At 38.9% G+C, this 26,422-nt stretch overlaps 1 protein-coding gene across 1 annotated transcript in view; it reads left to right on the top strand.

The window, feature by feature from the left end:
- Positions 1–26,422, top strand: part of LOC136866730 (trypsin) — a 142,205-nt gene that overhangs the window by 74,778 nt on the left and 41,005 nt on the right. Inside the window, exon 4 of the mRNA XM_068226825.1 lies at positions 25,426–25,748. Coding sequence (XP_068082926.1) covers positions 25,426–25,748 — 323 coding nt within the window. The remainder of the gene's footprint in view (positions 1–25,425; positions 25,749–26,422) is intronic.

Below are 26,422 nucleotides of genomic sequence, written 5' to 3' on the forward strand. Positions count from 1 at the left end.
CACATGGGGGCGACGGATAGTATTCTGATCGGCGTTAGGAATCCTTCAACAGGGTGAATTCAGTGATTCCTCACTTCAGCATCTACATGACATAATCTAAATGTATATCTATTTCATCTATTCCGTATCGGAATCTGTGCCTTCCCGTCAATGATGGGTAATTCTCCTAGTAATAATCAATAAAATAGAGGGAGAAATTGTGTGGTATTTAGCTTATCTGCCCCAATCGGAAGTTGTTACTAAATTTAAATAATTTTCCTGATGATGATCCACAGGAATTTCTTCCAATCGGTGATTATTTTGAAAAAGAACAAAGGGACTCCAACAACCCAATTCCTCCTCGATACCCAATATAACGATAGAACCAACACTATTCACTACTTCAGCGACTTTCGAGGACTAATAACATAACCTTTCCAAGGGATAGTATAATCTACAAATTGTTGTGGGATGCCATCATCTAAGTCCTTATTATTTCATAACCTAACTACAAATACAACAGGCAGACAATGGAACAATACTAGACCAATTAAATTTGATCAAACAGTAAGGAAATTGAGATCCTGTCGTGAATAAATGACAGAGTCCCACACTTTTAGCCTTGTTTCCCAAATTTCAACAATATAGAGCGTACTTAATAGCTTTTGGACATAACATAACATATTATTTAATTTTGAACAAGCGTGCTTTGCAAAATGTTTCACTCGGAAACCCACATTTGTCGGGGAAAGCAGTTTTACGAACTAAATGTATTAGGAAGAATAAACTGGGAAAGGGGTCTGCTAATCATAGATATCCTGTTGTTAACATAGCCGAGCGAGAACTAGGACAACTCCCCAACCCGCCCCATTATGCGTTTCATTACCTAACTCACTAGTAGAATACTTACGTTGAACTGCAGATGATAGTGGATTTTGAAACCTGCAGGATTTTTAGGAAACTGATGAATAGCCATTTGAAGGATCCATAACGGCAGAAAATCAGGGAATATATAATATTTCACCATGAGTAATGTCAATCCCGCCTAATGTAACTGAACACCAGGTATTCTCACACTTGGATGATGATGATGATGATGATGATGATTACCTATAAGTATAAATAAAATTGCAACGTCCGTGTGTCTGTATGTATGTATGTTCAGTCCGTCAGCGATTCCACTGGTGGGATCCTCAACAGCTCTGCCATCAGCTGTCATAGATGCCTAGGCATCACTGAAGAGGCGTACTAGGGAAATGAGGAGTGAGGTAGTTTCCCGTTGGTTTGCTCACCGAGCCAGAGTTGCTATTACATATCAGTTTGCCAAGCCCACTGAAATGCATACACCAACCGACCCTATCAGCAACATTTTCACACCATTCATAGCAGGGACTGGCTGCATAAGGACTGGCATTACTAGCATCGCTCATACCTCAGTCACTTTCATATTGTCAAAGCCAAGGATAAGACAGAGACAGATCTATGAAAGTGTCTGTACATCGATTATTTTGGCTAAAAATCCGTACTTTTATCTGTTTCAGGTGTAATAATGACCATCTACATCTTTTTTAGCTTTGGTGTCTGTCTTTTTGTTTGTCTGTTTGTCTATAACTTGAAACCTACTGTATATATTTCTATCAAACTTCATGTTTAGAATCCACCTGTCCTTGGATAGTTTTAAGGCCAATACTGTTTCTAAATCCCTGAACTGGCTGGGGGTTTATACGAAACCGAATCCGTGATTTTGCACTTCCACAAAATACTGTATACACAACCAAATTTAATGGAAATCTACCTGCCTTAATGGAAATAAATTTCTAAACCTTTTTTCACATGCGAATCATTTCGATACGAAGATCAGTAAGGGAGATATCATTAACGGACCTTTTTTCGGTACAAGTCCCACCGGACTTAACTCAAGAGCGGGTGCGTGTAAGGCGTATTTCTTATAACTTGGAAACTACTGGAGATATTTCAATCGAACTTCATATTTAGCATCCACCTGTCCAAAGGTAAGTTTTTAGGTCCATTCCATGTCAAATTCCCGAAATGGACTGGGGGTAGACAGGGAACCGAAACAGTGGTTTTACTCTCCCGCAATATACAGGGTCTTTAATTATGCTTGGTAGAGACTTTATCGCTCGAACTTGGCCGTCGATGACAGGCCGCTACCAGCCGCTGGTGCGCGCGGTTTCCGGCACTTCTGCGGTTGGTGAGAGCTGAGCTCCGAGACAGTAGGGTGTTCAATGAAGCTACTGCGTACTGTATGTCGTATTGTATAGTGTTTAATTGTGATTGTGTATAGTGCTGTAATGTATGTGAAATATTCGTTACGTGAACGTGTATATCTGCACAATACTTACATTAAGTGCGGAAAATCGTGCGCTAGGACAAGACAAAAGTTTCGAGCGAAATTTCCAGGGAGACCCATTCCTATCAATCGGACAATAAAACAACTCGCCAAGAGATTCAAACCTACAGGTTCAGTAAACAATAAACATAGACGTAAAGGTCGTTATCTCCTTACTGAAGCGTGTTTGGTACGACGATCATAAGTAAAATCCTGTGGCACTCTCGTAGCCCAGATTTAACGGCATGTTATTTTTATTTGTGGGGAATGTTCAAAAAATGTAGTTTATGGGAACAACCCTCACACACTAGATGAACGTAAAGACAATATAAGAGTTGTAATTGCATCCATCAGTGCTGAAGAACTTGGTAGAGTAACCGAAAACTTCGTTAGGAGATGCCGATTATTTTGGCTGCGCATGTGGGACATTTTCAGCATAAACTGTAAACATGGTGAGTAAAATGCATGATAACTATTTTGAGCACCGTATTCTACTGTACATACGCACGCGCGGTAGCCGGCAACTGAACCGTCACTAGCGGCCAATTTCGAGCTAGAAAGTCCCTGTTAAGCATAAATAAAGACCCTGTATAAAACACCAGCCTGACTGGAAATCGACCAACCTTGGTGGAATTCCATTTCGAAAACTTTTTTCTCATGTGCATTTTTTCGATAGGAGGATTAATAAGGGAGATGTCGACAACGGTCGGTTTTGTCCAGCGAACATAGCCCGAAAGGTGTTGTACGTAGAGCAGTTTCCTTCTCTATATAAATAAAACCGTAACGAACGTGAGTGTGTACATTTACTATTTCAGCGAAATTTTCGTACAGTTATCCGTTTCAAGTGTAATAATGACCATCTGCATATTTTTTAGCTTTAGTTTCCTGAAAGTCCTCATTTTAACCCCCACCCCCAAACAAGATCGAGGCACAATCTACAATACAAGCTAGACAATTGAAATTTGACAAAATGATAGGTCCTAGGCTGTAATCGACGAAAAGCTTCCAAGATCTTTAGATATTTAATTTTTTACTCCCGAAAAATATCAGATTATTGAGGCAATTTTAATGTCGGTGCGGAAGTTCGTTCGGGGTATTTTGTGGCTAAACGGTAAGTCGTATCACAAAACGGATGGCACAACCTCAGTTCAATTTGGAGAGTTCTACAAATTTGCTCCTATGGCGTTTCGTCGTATCTCTATTCTTATATGTTAGATTTGTCCCTTTTCCTCGATTATACCTACATTTTCCTCTTTGTACACGTATAATTCGTAGTTCGAATCACTTATACGAAATATAGAATCGTCTAATTCTGCACGAACATTGGACCACCCAGTATTCACACGTGAGCCAAATTCTATGTTTGTAGCTGTCATATTAGTACCCGAAAGTAATGCAGTGTGAGAAGGCCTTACCCAAATTTCACCTTATTCAACATTTGTAACTCAATTTTACACACAAATAAATGAGACAGGATAAAACATCTTAAGACCAGCCATTTAGACCGCTAAATGGGGCGTCTTAAGGTACAATCCGTTTGTCGGTATGATGTATCGTTTAGCAGCAGTTAATATGTAAATGCTGTAAATGAAGGTTTGCAATATTGTAAACATGCATATACTTCGTATGTCGATCTATGCGCTGTATATTCACTCAAGTCGATTTGTAGTGATGTAGAAATGGTGTGTTTGCCATTACAATTAATATTTTACATCGATAGTGACTCTCAGCAGGAGAGCGTCTGCTATTGTAATCATTACTCTCCACATGAACTTTGACTGGCAGTAGGAATGCAATCCTTCTCCAACTCCTTTGTTACTAGTATTAGCATTGCAATTATTAATAATATCCGAGCATGCAATTTTGTTCAAAACTCCCCTAAGCGATTGTGTTTGGGAGTAGGCATGTGTGCCCGCCATTAGGAACAAATTTACTCATCTAAAATATGACTGGCATTAGGCATAGTGGCCTTGCTATTATAATGCAAACTCACCAACCCGGTGTGGCTGTCATTAAAGAAAGGGGCCTGTCATTATAATGATAACAGCACAACTCAATTTCGACTGGCAGTAGGCAAGGTGCCAGCTATTATAATAAAAACTCCTCAAGTAGGAACGGGCACCTGCCATTGTAACGAAAAGTCCCCAAAATCGATTGTGACCGCGCATTATGTAATGGGGCCTCCCATTATAATGAAAATGTACCTACTAGATTGTGAGTGATAGTAGGCAAGTGAGCCTGCCGTTATCATCACAACTCCGCAACTCGCACTTTACATTGGAAACAAGGTATGGGAACTTCCCCCTGCTGTTTCTGTATCACGCTAAGAGACATGCAATTTAAAACAATGTTATTCACTGCATGAGCACGGGTACATTTGCTAGTTATTATTATTATTATTATTATTATTATTATTATTATTATTATTATCATAATTTACATACATAAAATTGTAAGGCAAAATATCCTTTATTTGTTTCATTGTCCGACTGGTTGGCTGAATGGTCAGCGTACTGGCCTTCGGTTCAGAGGGTCCCGGGTTCGATTCCCAGCCGGGTTGGGGATTTTAACTTTCATTGGTTAATTCCAGTGGCCCGGGGGCTGGGTGTTTGTGCTGTCCCCAACATCCCTGCAACTCACACACCACACATAACACTATCCTCCACCACAATAACACGCAGTTACCTATTCATGGCAGATGCCGCCCACCCTCATCGGAAGGTCTGCCTTACAAGGGCTGCACTCGGCTAGAAATAGCCACATGAAATTCAATTAAAATTTGTTTCATTCGTAATACTGATAATTTAAAGTACTTTTCCCTTTGGTGTCAGTCTGTCTGTCCGGTTATCTATTTGTGTTCCTAAAACGGATGAAGTGCTGGGCATATTTCAATCAAACTACGTAGTTGAAATCTACTCATTCAGGATAGTGTTATCAGGTGCATACGACGTCACGGTCATCACATGGAGTATGGGTTTATAGGAAGAATAACCTCAAATAGCTTCTTTAACGTTTTGGAAACCGTAAAAACAATTAGAGGGACATAAAGCGAATAACATTATATTCTTTAACGTTAGGCCTATCAAAAGACTGTATGTATTAATCGTTTAAGAATATGGTATTTTCGTTCGTTTATTCCATACATGTACTGTATTTTATCGTACGGCTATGCTGGACAGGGGCCTTGTGTGCGACGGGAGGATTGGAAGGGATAGACCAAGAAGATAAAAGTTGCCGTGGCTTTTAGTTAGGTACAATCCAGGCATTTGCCTGGAGGAGAAGTGGGAAACCACGGAAAAACATTTCGAGGATGGCTGAGGTGGCAATCGAACCCTCCTCTACACAGTTGACCTCCCTAGGTTGAGTGCACCCCATTCCAGTCCTCGTACCACTTTTAAATTTCTTGGCAGTGCCGGGAATCGAACCAGGGCTTCCAGAAGTGGCAGCTGATGAGTTTAAAATATGCATTGAACGTGTGAATAGAGCCATGTAACTTAGCATACATTCATGAAGAAAACATCTAATCTATTGCAAATTCCCATACAAGGAACTGGTACAAATGCTAGTTTCTAATAGAATTTTACAAATTCTGAAAGATAGATTGATTGCTTATTTAAGACTATGTGCACACGGGCGTGAACTACCATTTAGTATACATAATCCACTCGAAAAAAATAGATGATAAGCCTACAATAGAGTATAATATAAACAGTACTGTATAATACGGTAGGCTATAATGCATTCTAGAGCGGAAGAAACAGACTGAATTTGAGAAAGTGTAATAGACTCCATCGTGTGCTCATAACAACTTTAACGTATAAGTGAAGGCAAATATCAGGCAAGTTCACTTTTAGCCAAAAAATTTAATTTATATCCATGAACGCCAGCATAATAGTTTTATAATGAAATGCTGCGTGTAAACAGCCGCGTGAAGAACATCATTCATATTTAATCGGAATGGCAGTCAGTGTGCATTTTGAAAGATGTGATGTTTTTGTTTTTTATTTATTTAAACTTTCTTCATTTGAGGCTGCCGTACGACAAAGTATATAATATACAAAAAATTGTCTGCTTTAAAAAAGAATAACATTGTTAATATTAACCATACTTATTACAGGCTGTAAAGATAGTTCCTCAGAACAAAAATAGATCCTCTTAAAGAAGTGAGAGCAATTGAATTTAACAGGTCCTTGAACAAACCCTGGTTCGTCCAAAACCGGAGTAACAGTTTCGGCTCCGTTCCCTGCTGTACTGTAATTAAAATATCCGACCTACTGTTGGATACTAATTGTAATATAACATCACAAAATATGAATAAATAAGGCAAATGAGATGATTAATTATCTCACGCTTGGGCGTTACTTGAAATATTAAAAAGATTACATTGATCAAAATATTAATTATTTTTTACCATAGCTCCGTGGCTCAGGCGGCAGCGCGCCGGTCTCTCACCGCTGGGTTCCGTGGTTCAAATCCCGGTCACTCCATGTGAGATTTGTGCTGGACAAAGCGGAGACGGGACAGGTTTTTTCTCCGGGTACTCCGGTTTTCCCTGTCATATTCATTCCAGCAACACTCTCCAATATAATTTCATTTCATCTGTCATTCATTAACCATTGCCCTAGATTAATGCGACAGGCTTCGGCAGCCGGCACAAGTCCTATCCTCACCGCTAGATGGGGGAGACTTCATTCATTCCTTTCCTGGACAGGTCGAATGACTGGAAACAGGCTGTGGATTTTCAGTTGAATATAATTATCACTTGGATCACGCTATGGTATCACGTGCATATATTAGTACTTCGCTCAACGAGGCCGACTTTAGGATATGCATGTGTCAGGCTGGACTATCCGCATGACTCATTTACTTCCAATGAAGTAAAATTTAAGATAAATAAATAAATAAATAAATAAATAAATAAATAAATAAATAAATAAATAAATAAATAAATGACGATAATAATAATCACTTATAATTTGCCGAAAATGCGGGTAAATGGGCGCTAATGGTCACCACAGGATTCCCCAATTTCTAATATTAACATCAAGAGCAATATTAATAAATATGATAGCAGAAAAGATTCCACTCAGGTTGTGTTCATAGAGCTGCAAAGCAGGTACTCTTGCTGATTGGGTCTTACCTAACCCCCTGAAAACGAATAAATAGGTAGGAACTGCACCATGGTTCTCCAATAACGTCTCCACTAACTGGAAATAAACCATCTATATTCTGAACTAACCATAATTTGTACATTAGCCCTTCATCAACACATAATACATATAAGACGGCAACACAATGAATATTCACAACCGCTGGAAGACTCCCTAGATACATTCAATAACCCTGGAAAGAAAAGTGGAAAGAACAGCAAGGATTACACTACCATTTGTATTGGGCCAGGTGAACAATTATTACAATGTATGTACAGTATAAGTTAAATTATCCTTCTCTGTTTCTGTGAATCAACACAAATTTTCTGTTCTCACCATCAACGTATGGTATATCACTTTGATACCGTACCTCTTTTCTCATTGACATCAACACTTGGTTTTTAGAGACACTTTCTCTTGAGCACACTCTCACGCTGTTGATCTATGCCTTGAAATCAGGCCATAGATCACCAAAAGTTGCCATGAGTTTTAGAAGACCAAGATCAGTACCTTAGCACAAGCGTAATGTAATTATTAACAAGCAAACAACAACATTAAACCGTTCATAATCAAACGTACACTCGTTTATGTTCGCAGTCATTTTTTAAAATTTAGTTTTCATTCCCCGCGTAACGGGGAGGGCCCCCTAGAGCAATACGCGCTCTCTCGGGCCCGGAGAGATGGAGAGAGCAGTGTGATGTGTGGAATGAAAAAGGTGGGAAAGGTTGAGAAAAGTTGATAGAAGAGAAAGGATGGAAATTATTGGGGAATGTGTGGGAGAAGTGAAGGTTTAATTGAAAACGCTAGGATAGAGTTGAAGGGTTAGAAGGTGGAGGGTTGCGGCGATATTGCATAATGAGGTGGTGAGGAGTCTGAGGAGTTCAAGTTGCGGAGGAGGTTCATAGAAGAAATTAGTTGGGGTTAGGGGTGGACGGACGGGTTAACTAGGATGAAATGGAGGAGGGGCTGGCCGGGTGCGAAGTCGCGTGTTGTTAGAATGGCGAGGAAAAGATTGGGGTGGAGAGCGAGAAGGTTCTTTTACCCTATGGAGATGGCGGTAGATGTAGGCACCATTGCTGATGAGTCGCTGGACATCTTCGACGGTGGGCAGATGGAGTCGGACCACATAGGTGGGACCAGAGTCGTTTATGATTCTGAAGGCTCTGTGAGCTGGAACACCTTCTGCGTATAGTTCGTGTAGTATGTCCCGGTCGGAGAGGTTAGGATTGACGCCGCGGATTACGCTGCAATGCATGGCTTGAGAAGATGGTGGTGTCAACGGTGATTGTGCGGTACCAGCTGAAGTGGTGACAAACGTGGCAGGTCCTTCGTCTGTGGCGTGAGAATATGGCGGTGGCTGTGGTGATGTCTGCGGTGGTGCGGTTGCTCCGATGGTGGATGCTGCGTCGAGTGGCTGAAGACGAGGTTGAGCAGGGGTTGGAGGTAAGGGAGAGTGGAAGTACTTGCTGTTGACTGGCGTTGAAAGTAACTGGGCGAGTCAGGATATGGAGGCAAGGGACATGAAGTCGTAAGAAGAGGCGAAAGATGGGAATACGTTAGAGTCGTGATGGGAGGGTAGGTAAAGTGGAAGATGGAACTCGTGGTGGTGGTGGTGGTGGTGGTGGTGGTGGTGGTGATGGTGGTCGTGCTAATAATGGATAGAGAGGTATGTAATTTTGGAAGGCTGACTTCCAAGTTTTGGTGTCGGCCGTTTTGCTTTCATGTCGCCGGCTGGGAGCTAAAGTATAGATGTGGAGCCACCCAGCGGTCAAAAATATTAGGAGAATTGTCTGCAAAGACCTGAGATGTCCGCGTCCTGTTGTGAGGCGGTGTCCCGTCGTGTGTTGTTGCAGTCATCTTCAAGAGTGATCGCAATATTCGCTGGATCGTGTTCTCCCAAAATATCTGTAGATGTCTTCCTCTCCACTCCTCGATACCATCGATCTCCTGCTGGCCGACCTGTTTGTCCAATCAAAAGCGAGAGATATCCACGCTGTGGTAACACGCGGCTATATCCCTACTTCGCCCACCGAGGCCGACTTCAGGAAATGCATCAGGCTGGACTATCCGCATGACTCATTAAAGTTTCCCTTGGATGTTTTTCCAAACCTGGAAATAGCTATATGTTTCCCAAATGCCTGTACAAAACAAATTACTAATACCTAACATGTAGACCTTCCAGCTTTAAATATTATTACCTTAATCCATCAATAAAATAATAATTCGCTGTAATAAATCCAGCGTAGAGATGTGATATGTAGCATCACTCCTACTTGCATGATGGTTTGAAAGCAATGCACCTATTACATCTTCAGTGGTCAGTTCATGCAGTTGCCACCGTTGATGGTGTTGCCCGTTACGCAGAACTTTTCCATACGGAGATGCGCCGAGGGTTGCATGCTCTCTACCTCAGCGGCGGCAGGGGCTATTGCTCTGGGACCTCCCCGGAAACAGCAATAGTCATCTTTATGCTAAACCGGGACATATTATAAAGGCTATTGACGAACATACAGCCTCTTTCCCCCAGAAAGAAGCCCATTACACTAGTAGGTCTTAGAAATACTTAAACTCAAACCTGAACGTAAGAATTATGTGGCAACTTTACAAAGAAAAACATCCAGATCTGAGTGTTGACTACAATTTCTATTTGAAACTCTTGCATGAGCATTTTGATTTGACGGTTGGGAGGCCTCAAATAGATTCTTGCTGCAAATGGGAGGAATTAACTGTGAAAATAAAAAGTCCCTCTTTAAATGAAGCGGCTAAAAGAGTTTATATGACTGAGCTCCTATTCCATAAGGATATCAAAGAATTTTTTAAGGCAATTGAAAATATCAGAGGCAAATATTTAACAGATAACAAAATAGCTGGTATCTGCATGGACTTCATGCAAAACCTTCAGCTTCCCGAAATACCAGTCCATGAAATATTCTCTATGCGACAGTTGACGGTGAATATTTTTATCATTCATGATATTAAAAGCATTAAAGTAAAATTTTATGTCTATAATAGGGTTTGGCCAAGGAAGGGCCCAATGAAATTTGTACATCTTTCGTGTTAGGCGTCTTCATGTTTTTCTGATGGTGCAGCAGGACAAAATAAAAATAATGTGATTTTGAGACTGTTTCTTACCCTAATAGAAACCGGCCGATTTGACAGCATCCATCACTACTTTCCCATACGGGGTCATTCGTACCTCTCATGTGACCGAGACTTCAGTGTTATAAAAAGAAAAAAAACTGACAGGATTTTTACAATGAAGCAATATGCAGAGCTAATGTTACATTCAACGGTGGATCATGACAAGTTCAAAGTAGAGATAGTAGAAAGTGAAAAAGTAAAGGATTTTAAATCATGGTGGCCTCAGTTTTATAAAAAGAATGTAATATCAAGTGAAACTCAAACTAGGGACATTACTAGATAAAATAAAATTGAACATTTCAACCTTTATGGAGTTTCAATACTCTAACAAACATATGGGTCAAGTTAAAGCAAAAACCTTTATTGGTGGTCTTAACGAGCACACTTTTGACTAGAAAAAACAGGGAGATGCTTCACCAGAACTTCCAACAATCAGTGCAAAATTAATGATCTCAAGAAACTCAAGGACTATATTCCTACAGATACAGATATTGTTGATGAATTTTATTCAAAAATTTATGACTGGCCTTCTATTGATAGGGATAAAACTGAACTGATGTAAAAACAATGCCAATTTTTATTGATAATACATATATTTTAACAGTTATTTCGTACCTGATAACTTCAAATTATGTTGGTCATTTGAGTAACAACACATCTCGAACGACTTTGTGATTTTTTACACATCAAATTGTACAAAATAATATGTCTTAATAATATAATTAGCTTACCAAACCCATTTACATGCATATAACAAAAATCTAATATTGACCGAATGTGAAATACCGTCCCATAGAGGCTTTTATTAGTTTTCCGAAACTTTACTTTTGTTGAGATGAGGTGTTTGTCACATGACTGATTCAACTGTAAAGTAGTTGCTCTCTCACATTTCGAGAATCTGTTTATAGAGGTTACTTAGTAGTTGTAGTAAACCTTTAGATAACTTTCATTTCAAAATTACTTAGTAATTATTGGTAATTATTTGGTGATATGTTCGACAATATGATTGAAGTTCATTATAATATTTTCAAGAATCAGCGTGGTAATAGCTTAAAAATAACAAACTAAAAATCATAGACACATACTGTAGTCTTTCATAGGTAAAAATCTTTTTTGAGCATCCTGCTAGTCGACATTTATAAAGCCCTTGAGGTGAAATTGAATATATTAGTATGCATATTCCTTGAAAGATGTAACAATCAGGTCATCGTCTATTTTTTGCGACAAATGTTGTAAATGAAATCCAACATATATGAGAAAACAGAATTTATTAAATCCATAATTCACTTTTAATTTGCATGAGTTATATATGGACGTAACACTACTCGATAGTGAGATAGCCCATACGAAGGCATTGGAAGATTAGATAAGCCGCGTCTTATAATTATCAATAATATAATATTATACTGTAATACAGACTGGACAACAAGGGACATTATTCAAATCGAACGCAGTGGTTTTGGAATACGAAGCGAAGCAATTTATACGCACCTAATCTAAGGAACTGTATAGTGTTGTGTGCACAATTAATTTATTTATTACAAAATTTGAGGAAATAACTCATGAGTGAAACATATATATGTTGTTTGACATAGTAAATGTGACTAACTCCATAAGAATTGTCATTCTTCGTATTAAGTTCATCTATACTCATGATCATAACAACAACGCCAAAAGATTACCAGTCTGTTTCAGATTATAATGGAGACTTATAATTTCAACCAGAACGACAACCATAACCAGAAGCTGTGTACAAGTCGGTTCTGAAATATCAGACTGGTTTGAGACAAAAAGGTAGTGCTTTATCGCCCGTATTATTTATCATTGTAATGGATACCACATTAAAGCAGCTAAAGGAAAAGTGGCAACAAGACTTAAAAGCATTTGCATTTGCAGATGATGTAGTAATTTGGGGTAACTCAGAGAAGGATATAGAAGAGAGACTGAGAGATATGGATTAAACATCAACAAGGCTAAAACGGTGGTGTTGAAGGTACAGAAGGCAGACAATCAGCCAGAAATCATGCTAAATGGCACTAAGCTGGACAGTGTCACAGAATTTAAGTACTTGGGTAGTATAATGTCCAAGGATAACTTACCTAAATATGAAGTAAGCAGTCGAATCAGCAAAGCAATACATTTTCACCTCCAAGTAAGACAGCTATTACGGGATAAACAAGTACCACTCAAAACCAAGATGACACAGTATAAATCATACTACACCCCTATCCTCACATACAGCCTGGAAAGCGCTACATTAAAAAGAAAGGATAACTCGAAACTCCAAGCAGCAGAAATGAAGTTCCTACACACAGTAGGGATAAAATCAGGAATGAAAAAGTCAAAGAAGATGTAGGACTAGAAGACTCCTTACTCCAGAAGATCCAAAAGACAAGGCTGAAGTGGTTTGGTCATGTGAAAAGAATGAGTGCCAACAGGTCTGCAAGAAAGGAGTATGAAAGAGAAATCAGGGGAAAGAGACGAGTGGGCAGACCTAGAAGAAAATGGACAGAGTTAGTGAAGAAGGGTGTAGAGGAGAGAGGTCAGGATTGGGAGCGGATTGTGAACGAAGAATGGTTCATGGACAGAACAAAATGGAAGGGGCTCGTATACCCCACCTGGGAAACTGGAGTTGGTCAACGATGATGATGATGATGATGATAATTTCAACGACAAGACGACGTGCAGCTTAGTTATATATAATGCGAGACATTGGTGCGCGGTCGTGAGAAGCTGCTAATTTATATGTGAATTCTGGTGAAATTCCAGTTGATTAGATTTTGTTGACCGTTGGTGGAAATTGTGACCATTTTGAATTATTATACAGACTGGACAACAATGAACATTATTCAAATCGAACGCAGTGGTTTGGAATACGAGGCGATGCAATTTCTACGCACCTAATCTAAGAAACTGTACAGTGTTGTGTGCACAAGTGATTAATTTAATACGAAATTTGAGGAAATAACTCATGAGTTAAATCATATATCATGTTGTGTGACATAGTAAATGTGAACTGTGAATAAGTTGTAGAATACCAGTGTACTAGACATGAGTGTTCGATATAAGTCCTTTAAATATTGTAAAATTCATTGTAATACTTGAGGAATATTCCATAAGTCAAGTATTTATTTTGATATATAATCTGGTGATAGATATATGTGCACATTGTCAAAAATTGGCCTGATAAAGAATATTCAGTTTCAGATGAAATGCTATCACGTATACGTAAGTCATTTGGCGTGTGAAGAAAGGTTTCCATGTAATATGTGCTATTAAACCAGAATAATGGGCGTGTGAAAATCTTGACGATTAGGGTTGAATAACCAGACCATCATGGGACGACTGATTCCGCAAAGATAACTGTAGACGTTTAAGGAGAAGTAATAGCGAATAGTCGTGAAAAAAGAAAAGACAAATATTTATAAATGACGATAAGTGGAAAAGGAAAGGATTTAATTGTTTACAAACTTAGGATTAGAGGGTATCAGTGATAAAACGGACATGTTGGTTCCTATAAAGCAGAAAGTTGTTGAATGTAAGTGCAGCGTGCTATCAGTGGCAGCTAATGTGAGCTGGAATAAATAGCACGAACTTATATAAACTGAAAAAAAGGATTATATATATATTATGCGTGCTCTATAAAATTGGTTACTATAACGCACAAGATGTTTTTATTTGAACTGATATGTCGGCAGGAATGCAGTAGCATTTACGCAAGATAAATTAAAATAAGAATTAATGACAATTAAAGAAGGAGACACGAATCTTTCACATATTTTGTGGAAACATTCCTGTCCTGCAGGAGGAAATAAAGCTAAATAAAAGGATGTGATGTCTCTTCTACCGTATGTAGCAGAGAATCATCACGAACTCCAGTCGAATGACTCGAGTACAGCTGTGGATGTCGAGGAAGACCCCGATATATGAAGGTACTGCAATATTTTGTTTACCATGGCATTAGTTCAATATTTGATATAATTGAATATCTAAATACCATTTATGAAGGGACAACAGATCTGTTGTAATCGGATAATGCAGGTGAGTTTTGGCTATGTACTCAGTCAGACTGATAGAAAAGTTGATAGATGGATGGCAATAAGAAATTATATTTTTCACGTGATAAAATAATTAGTTGGACGAAAAAGAGCCGGAAAATGAGGTAACATTACAGAGCAGATAAATATATCGTATTGCAAGGTTATTTTGTTTGTTTTCAGGTGAAAATGACGTAAGTAGATAGTAAAATGATGGAATTACATCTTGGAAATCATTTTTCTAAAGAGTTTGAAATGTAAATTTTGAGATGTTAAACAATAAAATATATGTTAAGAGGAACATTTTTCTCTTTATTACCGGTAGGGCAAATATAAAACTGAAAATATCACAGTTCCATCTAAATCTGGCAGAATGCAGTCACTCAGTGCCGCATTTATTCTCGACAGAACTGTGGTAATTAAGGAACAAACTTCCATAGATGTTGAAATTGGCAGATCAAAATTTCATCAGGACTTATGGTGCTATCATTGGCCTTCAAGAGAATATTATTCAATTTAGACAAGCTGAATTTATGGAGGACATTATAGTAAATAAATGAAAATTATGAGAACACTCACGAGGGGAATAATTCCACTTTTTCCTCGAAGGAAAGAACATAAAAACCCTGGAATGTACATAAGAAATCCTGGTATTAATGGATAAAATTTTAGAAGAGGGTGATCCAGATTATCATCCTCATTATTTGATTTTGAGGAACGGTGCAGAAATACATGGTTCCAAGAAAAAAAACTGCTGAAGGATATTTTGCTCAAATACAAACATATACTTGATATTAAACCTAGAAGAATTCCACAATTCAGATATCAATTAGTAATAAGAGACTGGTCACCTTTTAAAACGATACGTTACCCCATTCCAGAAAAGTATAATTCCAGAGTTAAGAAAATTATTGAGGGTTAGTTCATAAGCCTCTCTTCGACATTCGAAATTACTATGTGTAAAGTGATTATAAATTCTAAATGGACTATTAACATAAATTATGAATAAAAGTTACACTTTCCGGGTTTTATACCGCATTCGAATGGAATCAAAACAGCACCATACTGAGTGCAGTTGTAGCTTGGAGTTGTACTTTGACGTATATGGATCTGCGTATTTGTGAGAAAGATGCATATTACTGTCCAAAACATTGGACTGGGAAGATGTATACCAACTTTAAAGCCCTGTCCTGGTGCCTTCTTCAGTGTGACAGAAAAGGCTACATTTAGAGGAATTTGCCCCCATTTAAAAATGGTGGTATTCATAGGTGCTAAAGTGATTCTTGGAATAAAACAATTTCTTCCTGAGGCTGGGCCCGTCTGAATTTCTGCATGAAATATATTTTTGTAGGGCTTCTATGGGTTCATTCTCATTCCATTACATAAACCAGATTTATTAACTTCACTAACATAATTGAAAATGAAATGGCGTATGGCTTTTAGTGCCGGGAGTGTCCGAAGACAAGTTCGGCTCGCCAGATGCAGGTCTTTCTATTCGACACCCGTAGGTGACCTGCGCGTCGTGATGAGGATGAAATGATGATGAAGACAGCACATACACCCAGCCCCCGTGCCATTGGAATTAACCAATTAAGGTTAAAATCCCCGACCCGGCCGGGAATCGAACCCGGGACCCTCTGAACCGAAGGCCAGTACGCTGACCGTTCAGCCAACGAGTCGGACACTAACATAATTGCACGTTATGGAGTCAAAGTTAATGTACATTATTTGGTCACCTATCAAACTATTCAGAACCTATTGGTTGGTGAAATTAAGTTGTTCCTTTCTTGGGCAAAAACAATTGCTACTTTGGAAAATATTCTGCTCACACTTGGACGAGAAGAAGAACCAAGTGATTTGAAATCCAGTTTTGTTGAATCTTGATAGTGATATCTCAGTTCTCCGTTTCCGAGTTTTAGAAGCCATTCAGCGAAGTTGCATCCTAATATTTTGGCCATAAAGCAGACTCTTAAAACTTAACTGGATAACAGCTGTTCTGGAGCAGTGAGTAACTACTGCCAGGCAATATTGGAAGTCTGCACCAAGCAAGATCATTTTTCTTGCGAAAGGCGATTTGTTGTTCATTATAAGTAGCGTATCTACTGCTGAAAGATCGTAGTGGGGAGACATGGTTGCCTCCTCCTATGTGATTAACTTAACCAGTCTCATTTATTTAGCATCTTCTGAGATTCTTTTGTTAGACGTAGAGGTCTGTGAATTTAGAATCATTCCTGTGACTGTACTCAATATTCATCTTTCTCCAAACGTATGTATTTTGCTTCTGATGTTTGTTTCTGTGACTGCATATTTTATATTTGCCACTTTGTCTTTGCTTGCTCTTTTTGTCTTCCTCATGAAGTTTTAGTACGTTGGATGGTCGGCTCATTTGAAATTTCTTGATTTAACACACGAAATTCATACAACCCTTGACGATCGAAAATCCTTTCATGTATTCATGGACGTCACGTTCTCCGGACGGATTTCTGATTAAAACGGCGAATGTTGCAAATGCGATGGCGTAAGCCCGACAATCGATCATATTAGGCAAATGATGTATACGGTGGTAAACATTGGAGCAGGAGTCAGGAACAGCCTAAATATAAAATCCTTTTGTTGTGGCAACAAATCATTGGTAAATATTGTGAATATTAATTTTGAAGCCATCATGATAAACACATATACAGTGCATGACATAATCAATGTTTTGATATTTACTCGAATTATAATCTGTTTGTATGGACGTATTGCCGGTAACTAAGTCCAAAGCTCCAAGGTCCATTGAAAAGGAAAAGCATTTTGTGGTCTAAACTTTCTCTGGGGAAAATATCGTGAAACAAACAACTAACGTAATCTCCCGATAAATAATCACCAGATTCTAATTCACTCGTTAAATCTGCCATTATAACGATTAACAATGGAAGTGAAACCGGCTTCTCCAGCACCGAGTCATCAAGTCATCAACTTCCTCATAGACACTGGTTTGTACTCCAAAATCTAATAAATTTGCATACATTATAATTATATTTTTAAAATTACAATATTATTATTATTAAGAATCGCAGTAAGACCTTGGAGTTAAAGCGACTATAAACAACCTTAATAAAAGATATCTTTTTCTGTTACTGCATTCAGTACGCGAAAACGTTTAAACTGTTCACTTGTTTAAGTCATATGCCAATAGATGACGTTAATGATATAATATGCATGAAAAGAAATGAGACTTATTTTGTCGAGAAAGAACCAAGCATACGAAGTTCCACCTCAGCGGATTCATACCTCTACCATAGAAACGTTTTTTGAAGCCATCATGATAAACACATATACAGTGCATGACATAATCAATGTTTTGATATTTACTCGAATTATAATCTGTTTGTATGGACGTATTGCCGGTAACTAAGTCCAAAGCTCCAAGGTCCATTGAAAAGGAAAAGCATTTTGTGGTCTTAAACTTTCTCTGGGGAAAATATCGTGAAACAAACAACTAACGTAATCTCCCGATAAATAATCACCAGATTCTAATTCACTCATTAAATCTGCCATTATAACGATTAACAATGGAAGTGAAACCGGCTTCTCCAGCACCGAGTCATCAAGTCATCAACTTCCTCATAGACACTGGTTTGTACTCCAAAATCTAATAAATTTACATACATTATAATTATATTTTTAAAATTACAATATTATTATTATTATTAAGAATCGCAGTAAGACCTTGGAGTTAAAGCGACTATAAACAACCTTAATAAAAGATATCTTTTTCTGTTACTGCATTCAGTACGCGAAAACTTTTAAACTGTTCACTTGTTTAAGTCATATGCCAATAGATGACCTTAATGATATAATATGCATGAAAAGAAATGAGACTTATTTTGTCGAGAAAGAACCAAGCATACGAAGTTCCACCTCAGCGGATTCATACCTCTACCATAGAAACGTTTTTTGAAGCCATCATGATAAACACATATACAGTGCATGACATAATCAATGTTTTGATATTTACTCGAATTATAATCTGTTTGTATGGACGTATTGCCGGTAACTAAGTCCAAAGCTCCAAGGTCCATTGAAAAGGAAAAGCATTTTGTGGTCTTAAACTTTCTCTGGGGAAAATATCGTGAAACAAACAACTAACGTAATCTCCCGATAAATAATCACCAGATTCTAATTCACTCATTAAATCTGCCATTATAACGATTAACAATGGAAGTGAAACCGGCTTCTCCAGCACCGAGTCATCAAGTCATCAACTTCCTCATAGACACTGGTTTGTACTCCAAAATCTAATAAATTTACATACATTATAATTATATTTTTAAAATTACAATATTATTATTATTATTATTAAGAATCGCAGTAAGACCTTGGAGTTAAAGCGACTATAAACAACCTTAATAAAAGATATCTTTTTCTGTTACTGCATTCAGTACGCGAAAACTTTTAAACTGTTCACTTGTTTAAGTCATATGCCAATAGATGACCTTAATGATATAATATGCATGAAAAGAAATGAGACTTATTTTGTCGAGAAAGAACCAAGCATACGAAGTTCCACCTCGGCGGATTCATACGTCTACCATAGAAACGTGTACAACGAACCATCCAACGTAAACATTTTTTAAGATGGCATTCCTCAAACTTAGCGGATGGCGTTTTATCTCGTGCTTGTATGTCTAACTTTTGTCCCGTTTCTCTTCGTTGCGATCTTTAACGACCGGATGACCCTCCTGATATGAACCTCATCAGAGGTCATTCATTTTATTTCATTTCATTGCGTTACGTATATTTGATTTGAAATGTGGTGGCACCCCCCCCCCCCCTTGTATGCAAATAACACGGACACTGGTTTCTTGTTCGATTTGTTGCATCTGAGGGAAAACAAACGTCTTGAGCATAAACGTCCCCCGTGGGCTTTTTGCTCAACGGTCCACACCATACTGGCCTCACTAAACAGCATACGTGCAGACGCGCTATTCATTACTTCACCCGGTCAATGTCAAAGTCTTTGAGGTAGCAAATTTTTACATCGTTGATATTCTTTTCTTATGACCCTGCATTATGCAAGATTGTTTTAAAATACAGTAGGAGAGAGAAATAATGTTTCTAAATAATGTACAGTAGTTAATAGTGATTGCCATCATAGTGTTAATTACACTCTGCGTTGTGTTTTTCTGAGCCACTCCTCTCCCTTTATCATGGTATTTTTTATATGTTTGCCAGACCACAAGCACAATTAGGATAAAATTGAATTCATTTCAAAGGCGTACGTTGCAATTTCTTTATCGTTCAACGAAATAAGGATCCACCATCTTATATTTACCTTCACTCTTAATTACAGCAAGAAACTTCATGATAATTTATTTTGGTTTCTTCCCAGAATAATATTACGTCATGAATCTTCATTTCAGTGCAAAAGAAACATAGATAATAGACAAGAAATGCATCGCTTTCCTTTGCCAGTGTCCAGATGATTAAAATACTGCTTGTGCCATGCTCTACTAGCTTGATTGTTACGGTTTAGTCTTTATTTTGTGTATATTTCAAATATTTCAATTCAACATATTATTATTATTATTATTATTATTAGTATTATTATTATTATAAATGTCTTTATTAATGGCGAAGTTATGCCTCCCGGCACTCTCTTACACTTAACCATAATATAAAATTATGATCATGGTATATTACAAACGAAAACGTACATCTAATTACGATAATATTCTTACACTACCAATACAGCTTAATTAGTTTAACTACTGTAAGTATACCTACATAGTCTTACTTAAATGTTTAATAAAAAATATAACCATTTACTCACGCAATCATACATCATTATCTCGGGCAGTTTTATAGTTTAAGAAGTAATTCCGGCAAGCAGATCTAAAGTTCTTCAAGGTCTTAAATTTTCTAATATTCACTGGAATAGAGTTCCAAAGCCTGACACCCGACACTTGGAACGACCGGTTGAAAATAATAGTTTTGTTGTTGGGAATGGCGATAGTACGGGGGCTGGAGAGTGTATTACGGTCGTTGACAGGAAGGAAGTGAGTTAAGCAGAGACAAAAAGGTAGCGGGGTTTGATTCATTCACGTCTATAAACTAGAGTAATTGTGTGTATCTTACATATTTCGCTGAATTTTAACCAGCTTAGTCTTTCAAAATAGGGTGTTACGTGAGTGGAGTAATTTAATAAAATTATATGGATCTTATACATAAATAAAATGCTTTTTGTAGCTTCCTGGTCTGTCCAATAATCGCATTGATAATTTGAATTACGGAAATATGAGTGTCTGAATCAATCTAATTTTTAGATTTAATGGGAGATGTAATTATTGATACTTGAGAGGACGAAGAGAAGCATGTACTCTCCTGCATATACTCGTTATAGTAAGTTCATTGCGATTTAGATTTTCAGTCGTAATGGTACGGAGGTTTATTTACTGCCTTTGAGAAAGTTGTATTAACACCATTCAGCTCTAAGTTGGGGTTGTTGCTGCTTTTGAGTTTAGTTGTGAGTCTAGTTTGTCCAAGAAATATTGCTTACATTTTATTCGAATTAATAATGAGAACATTTTCACCGGCATATCGAGTTAAACATGTGTGAAACACGAAAAGTTGATGATAGTGTGTGTTTGGTTAGATAATATATTTCCGTATATTTCTTATATTAGTTTAGCACATGGGTTTATACTCCATATTACTGTAAAATAGTTTTAATGTTAGTGTGTTTTGTGTTTGTGTTTGAAAGGTTTTATTTACATTTGAAACTATTGTATTATATATTATTGTAATTTTATTAAGTGTTAAAAGGGAATCATGAGGAGTAACTCTGTCAGAAATAAAATTTAAAAAAATAACTTCAGCACGTAACATACACGCAATGCCCATGTTAAGCCATGCAACACAGTGGAAGGTTGGGTAACCAATCCCAGCTCGAAGATGAGTCAGTGAGCCGATACTTGTTGAGGTCTTCAAGGCTTACAACCTTTATAGTTAAACATTTGTTATCTTTTAGGTAACCACCCCTCTACAATTCTCGTAGAAATCGGAGCACGGAGAAAACCTGTTTCAGAAAAAAATACCCCAGGTGGTATTAAATCCACCACCACTGAAAATGGAGCAATCAAGTCATCGGTTTCTGGGGAACCTACACCTTTATGTATTCCACCATTACAAACTCTACACAAACAAAACTGAAGAACAAGAGAAACTTCACCTACCTAGCTACTGTAAACATCAACTCCGTTCTTAAAGTGGGTAAGCTAAAACAGACACTTGACGTACTAGACAAATACTACACCAAGATAGCAGCGCTCCAAGATACGCGGCTTCCAGACGAAGATGCCATAGAGTAAGAAGCTTGTAGAATCTGCAAGGGAAAACCAGGTGAAAGAGTGCTGAGTACATTCCCAAACCTAGGCACAGATTTTGCAGTGCATCGCTGCATGGTCGATCATATTTTAGATTACACTTCACCTAACGTAAGATCTTCCTCACTGTCATTTCGATCATGTAAGAGAGCATACACCATAGTGACCTTCCATGAACCCACAAAGTACACCAGCCGGCAAGGTACGGAAATAGTTGAGCATTTCTGGGACTCCCTAGAATAAATACTAGACAAGATTCCATCTCATTACTCCACCATATTCATGGGTGACTTTAAAGCGCAAGTTGGCAAGGAACGGAAATACCGAAGGATAGTAGGCCTTTCCCCAGCACAGAAGAGAACAAACAGGAATATATAGCGTCTCATAGAACTCTGTGATAAGTACAACTTGGTTTCAAAATCAACAGTCTTCAAACGTCTCCCTAGGAAGGCCAAGACCTGAAAGAGCCCAAACCATATGCTAGGCGAATGTCAGATTGATCATGTGGCAATAGATAGACAATATAATAGAGAGATACTAAACGTCAAGGTATCGCGACGAACGAACATAGACTCCGATCATTACCTTTCACTTGCCAAGGCTAATTTCAAACCCTTGAGAAAAACAGAAAAACACCCAAGAAGCTCTAGAATACCCAGGTTCGACACTCTGCGACTACGTGATGAAAACTGCGCCTTTCAGGATACACCCAGGAAGAATACACAGAAAGAAGGTCGGCCAGCCCTACATAAAGCTCTTATGGATGTCGCCCACGTCTTTGGTGGCCATAGAAGAAAGGCGTAGAGCCTGGATCAGGTGAAACCAGCACAAGAATGAGCCAAACCATGAGGGCTTCATCACATAAAGAAAGGCAACAGCAAACACCGTACGCAGAGCCAAGAGGAGTTACCTACGAGCGCTGCTGCAACAAGCAGAAGACTTCCAGGGAAACAAATCTAGAGACCTGTACAAGGGACTGAATGAATAGGCGACCCAGTACACTGCCCCATCTCACTTCTTCGTGGGCAGGACGGGAAGATTCAACTGATCAAAAGCGACTGCACCAATATTCTTGCAGACTCTTTCCAGAATCTCCTGAACACAGAAGAATTTAGCGAAAGACGAATCTTCCGTGAACCATCAACCAGGAACCCTGATTCTCAACCACCCGACAGGAAATAAATGGAAGATATAATCAAGAACCTAAATAACGCGGCCACGTGTGAAGATGATACAGTGGCATAGATGTGTAAATACACAGACGAACAGTCCCTGCAGAGCATCCACCAGGTCTTACAAGATATATGGACAACAAAGACCTTACCGGAAGGGCGGACGTCAGCTGTCGTACACCTACTTCACAAGAAGGGAAACAAGACGGACCTCAATAATTACAGAGGTAACTCTTTATTACAAGTTCTTTCTGTAGCCCTGTTCGCTACAGTTACCAGCCAACTAGACTCTCAATTAAGTGAATATCAGGCCGGCTTCCGGGCCAGTGGACCTTGCCCAGAGCAGATACAAAATCTCAAGACCATTCTCACCTAATAGTGTCGAAGGGGACATCCCTGCGTAGTTGTCTTAGTAGATCTCCGGAAACCATACCGTTCGGTGGACAGAAAGACCCTTTTCTTCACCCTGCGAGAACTTGGCCTTGATGAGAAGGCATTAAAATAAGTCCACGCCATCTTGAAGGACACCACTTCTAAGGTCGAGTTCAGAGGTGAACTAACTGAGAGCTTCTCTATCAGGACAGGAGTCAGGCAAGGAGATGGACTATTTTGCATATCTCACATACCCTGGAGAAGGGAATGGTCTGCAACATTACCAACAGGAGCAGGACTGAAGCTAGGGTACAAGAAAGACAATCTTAATATCTCATGCCTAGCGTTTGCCGGCGAGCTTACCATAAAATCTAACGATATAGAGGAGGCTACCCATGACCTACAGAGCCTAAAAATTGTAACGGCTAGGGCTGACTTGAAGATCAACATCAGGAAGACTGAATTCATGACCAATATTAAGGAAACTCCTTCAACATTACTACTAGAATACAACACCATCAGAAAGGTCCCGGCTGTCAAGTACCTAGAAGAGTTGATCTCAGCAAACCAGAGTGAAAACCTAGCCAAAGGCAGCAGGTGCACCAAGTTTGAGATGGCCTATCACTCCTTCAGAAGCATCTTCGCATTAAAGTACCTCTACAAAAACCTCAAACTCAGGCTCTATAATGCAATAGTAAAACCACGTGCTCTACGCCTTTGAGTGCCTTGTGAGGACCAGGAAAGGCCCTCTCAGGAAACTAGAACTCAAGGAAAGTAAAATCCTGAGGAGAATACTGGGATCCGTAAGAGAAGAGGAAGACACCTACAGAATTCGGCACATTGATGAGCTATATGAACAGCAGGTAGATATCGTCATGAATATAAGGAAACGGTGCCTGGTCTTTTCTGGGCACCTAACCCACATGGAACCCTGCAGACTTACCAGCAGGATCTTCGCTGTGGCAGATAGAGAGAAAACACCCATGAACAAGTGGATCTCTTTGGTCAAGTCGGGTCTGGAACAACTGGAAATCCCACATGAGTGCATAGATGACAGCCCACAGTTTCGGCAAGCCATTCAGCGGGGAGTTTTTCCAACGTCACTTACTGGTAGGAAGAATAGAGGGACCAGCAGACTTATGTGGACGGAGGAAAGAAAGATGACTCACAGCCAGAAAATAAAGGAGTACTGGAAGATTAGAAAACAGAAGGCCCAAGTGACGAGAAGATACGAGCCCAGTGGTCCTAAGTAGGCCCAAATTTGATAACATTATATGACGAGCTAATTAGTGTAATGCGTTTTCTGAAAGACGAATATTTTACCGGGCGCGTTGGCCGTGCGGTTAGGGGATCGCTACTGTGAGCTTGCATCCGGGAGATAGTGGATTCGAACCCCACTGTCGGCAGCCCTGAGGACGGTTTTCCGTGTTTTCCCATTTTCACACCAGGTAAACGTGGGGGCTGCACCTTAATTAAGACCACGGCCGCTTCCTTCCCATTCCTAGGCCTTTCCTATCCCATCGTCGCCATAAGACGTATCTGTGTCGGTGCGACGTAAAACAAATAGCAAAAAACACGAATTCGAAAACAGGGCTTTAATTTTTAAAATTTGACTTTTAATTCTTAATGTTAATAAAGATTCATAGTACTTTGTGTAGGCCTATTCCAAATTTAACACATTACAAAGTGTTTCGAATTCTGTTCATGTTATGTAATTAAATAACGCAATAAACTTGCTGACGTCAAAAAATTTAAAAGGATTTTTTTTACATTGAACATAATCGGTTTGTGTAATGTTTCTGGGATGATTTATTCTCAGATACCCTTGTATATATGACTTCATTCCACTTTCAGAGACAAGTAACAGAGTGGTGATGCTAAGCGAACCTGTTCAAGAGCCGGTGTGGACTTATAATCCATGGGATCTTTGGGGAATGAGGCTGGGTCGTACTGGATTGTCTGCTGAGAGATCTCAAGGAGACACAGACGGTTTGATTTTGGGATTTGGGAGCACACGGCCTGGAGATCGGAAGAGTGTGCCCTGCACCATGCGTCAAGCGACAATACATGTGTATTCACGGGAAGAATGTATGAAATCCGGCCTTCCTCTCCAAGATAAGACAGATTCAACCCTGATCTGCGCTGGGGTAAAAGAAGGGGGCAAGGACACCTGCCAGGTAGAGTATACAGCCTAGAAAACGAGAGATATACCTCATAAACTCTATTATTAATTTTGATTGTCATTTTTTCTTCTCATCTTATATATAAAATGAATGTTTGTTTGTATTCTATATACTCAAAACTACTACACTGATTTCGCTGAAAATTTCATACTTTGTTCTAATTGCTCCTGAGAAGGTTATGGAAGTGGTTTGACATGTTAAGTCACCGTTCACTAGATTTAGACCCTTTGGTACATCACAATAGGCAAATATAGGCGAAATATCGAATATGTCGTACAAGGACGAGACAGAGCTCATTTGAAGCCTCGCGATGCCAGGAACCAACCTCGGCACGTCCCTACGGGACCCGAAATCCACATTTTAAGGCTCTAAAACCAACACTTCTTGAGATATTAGCACTTCAGTACCCCGGCTCAAGGAATCGGCTGAAGAAGTGACCCACCGTAACCATGGCAACGTTAAATCAAGTATTGTAGATTATCGAAAAAGAGTCTGTGTGACTCTGGGCAAATGGTAGTGAAATGCGTCGTTGCCAAACTTCTGCTACAATAATATATTGGGTTCAGCAAGAGAACCCAACTAGCCTCTTTCACTACAACTCCAGCACGTAACCTATACGAGGTGCCCCTGTTAAGCTGAGCAACCCAGTGGAAGGTTGGGTAACCAAT

The sequence above is a fragment of the Anabrus simplex genome, chromosome 3 (genome assembly GCF_040414725.1).
Source record: "Anabrus simplex isolate iqAnaSimp1 chromosome 3, ASM4041472v1, whole genome shotgun sequence".
Lineage (NCBI taxonomy): Eukaryota > Metazoa > Arthropoda > Insecta > Orthoptera > Tettigoniidae > Anabrus > Anabrus simplex.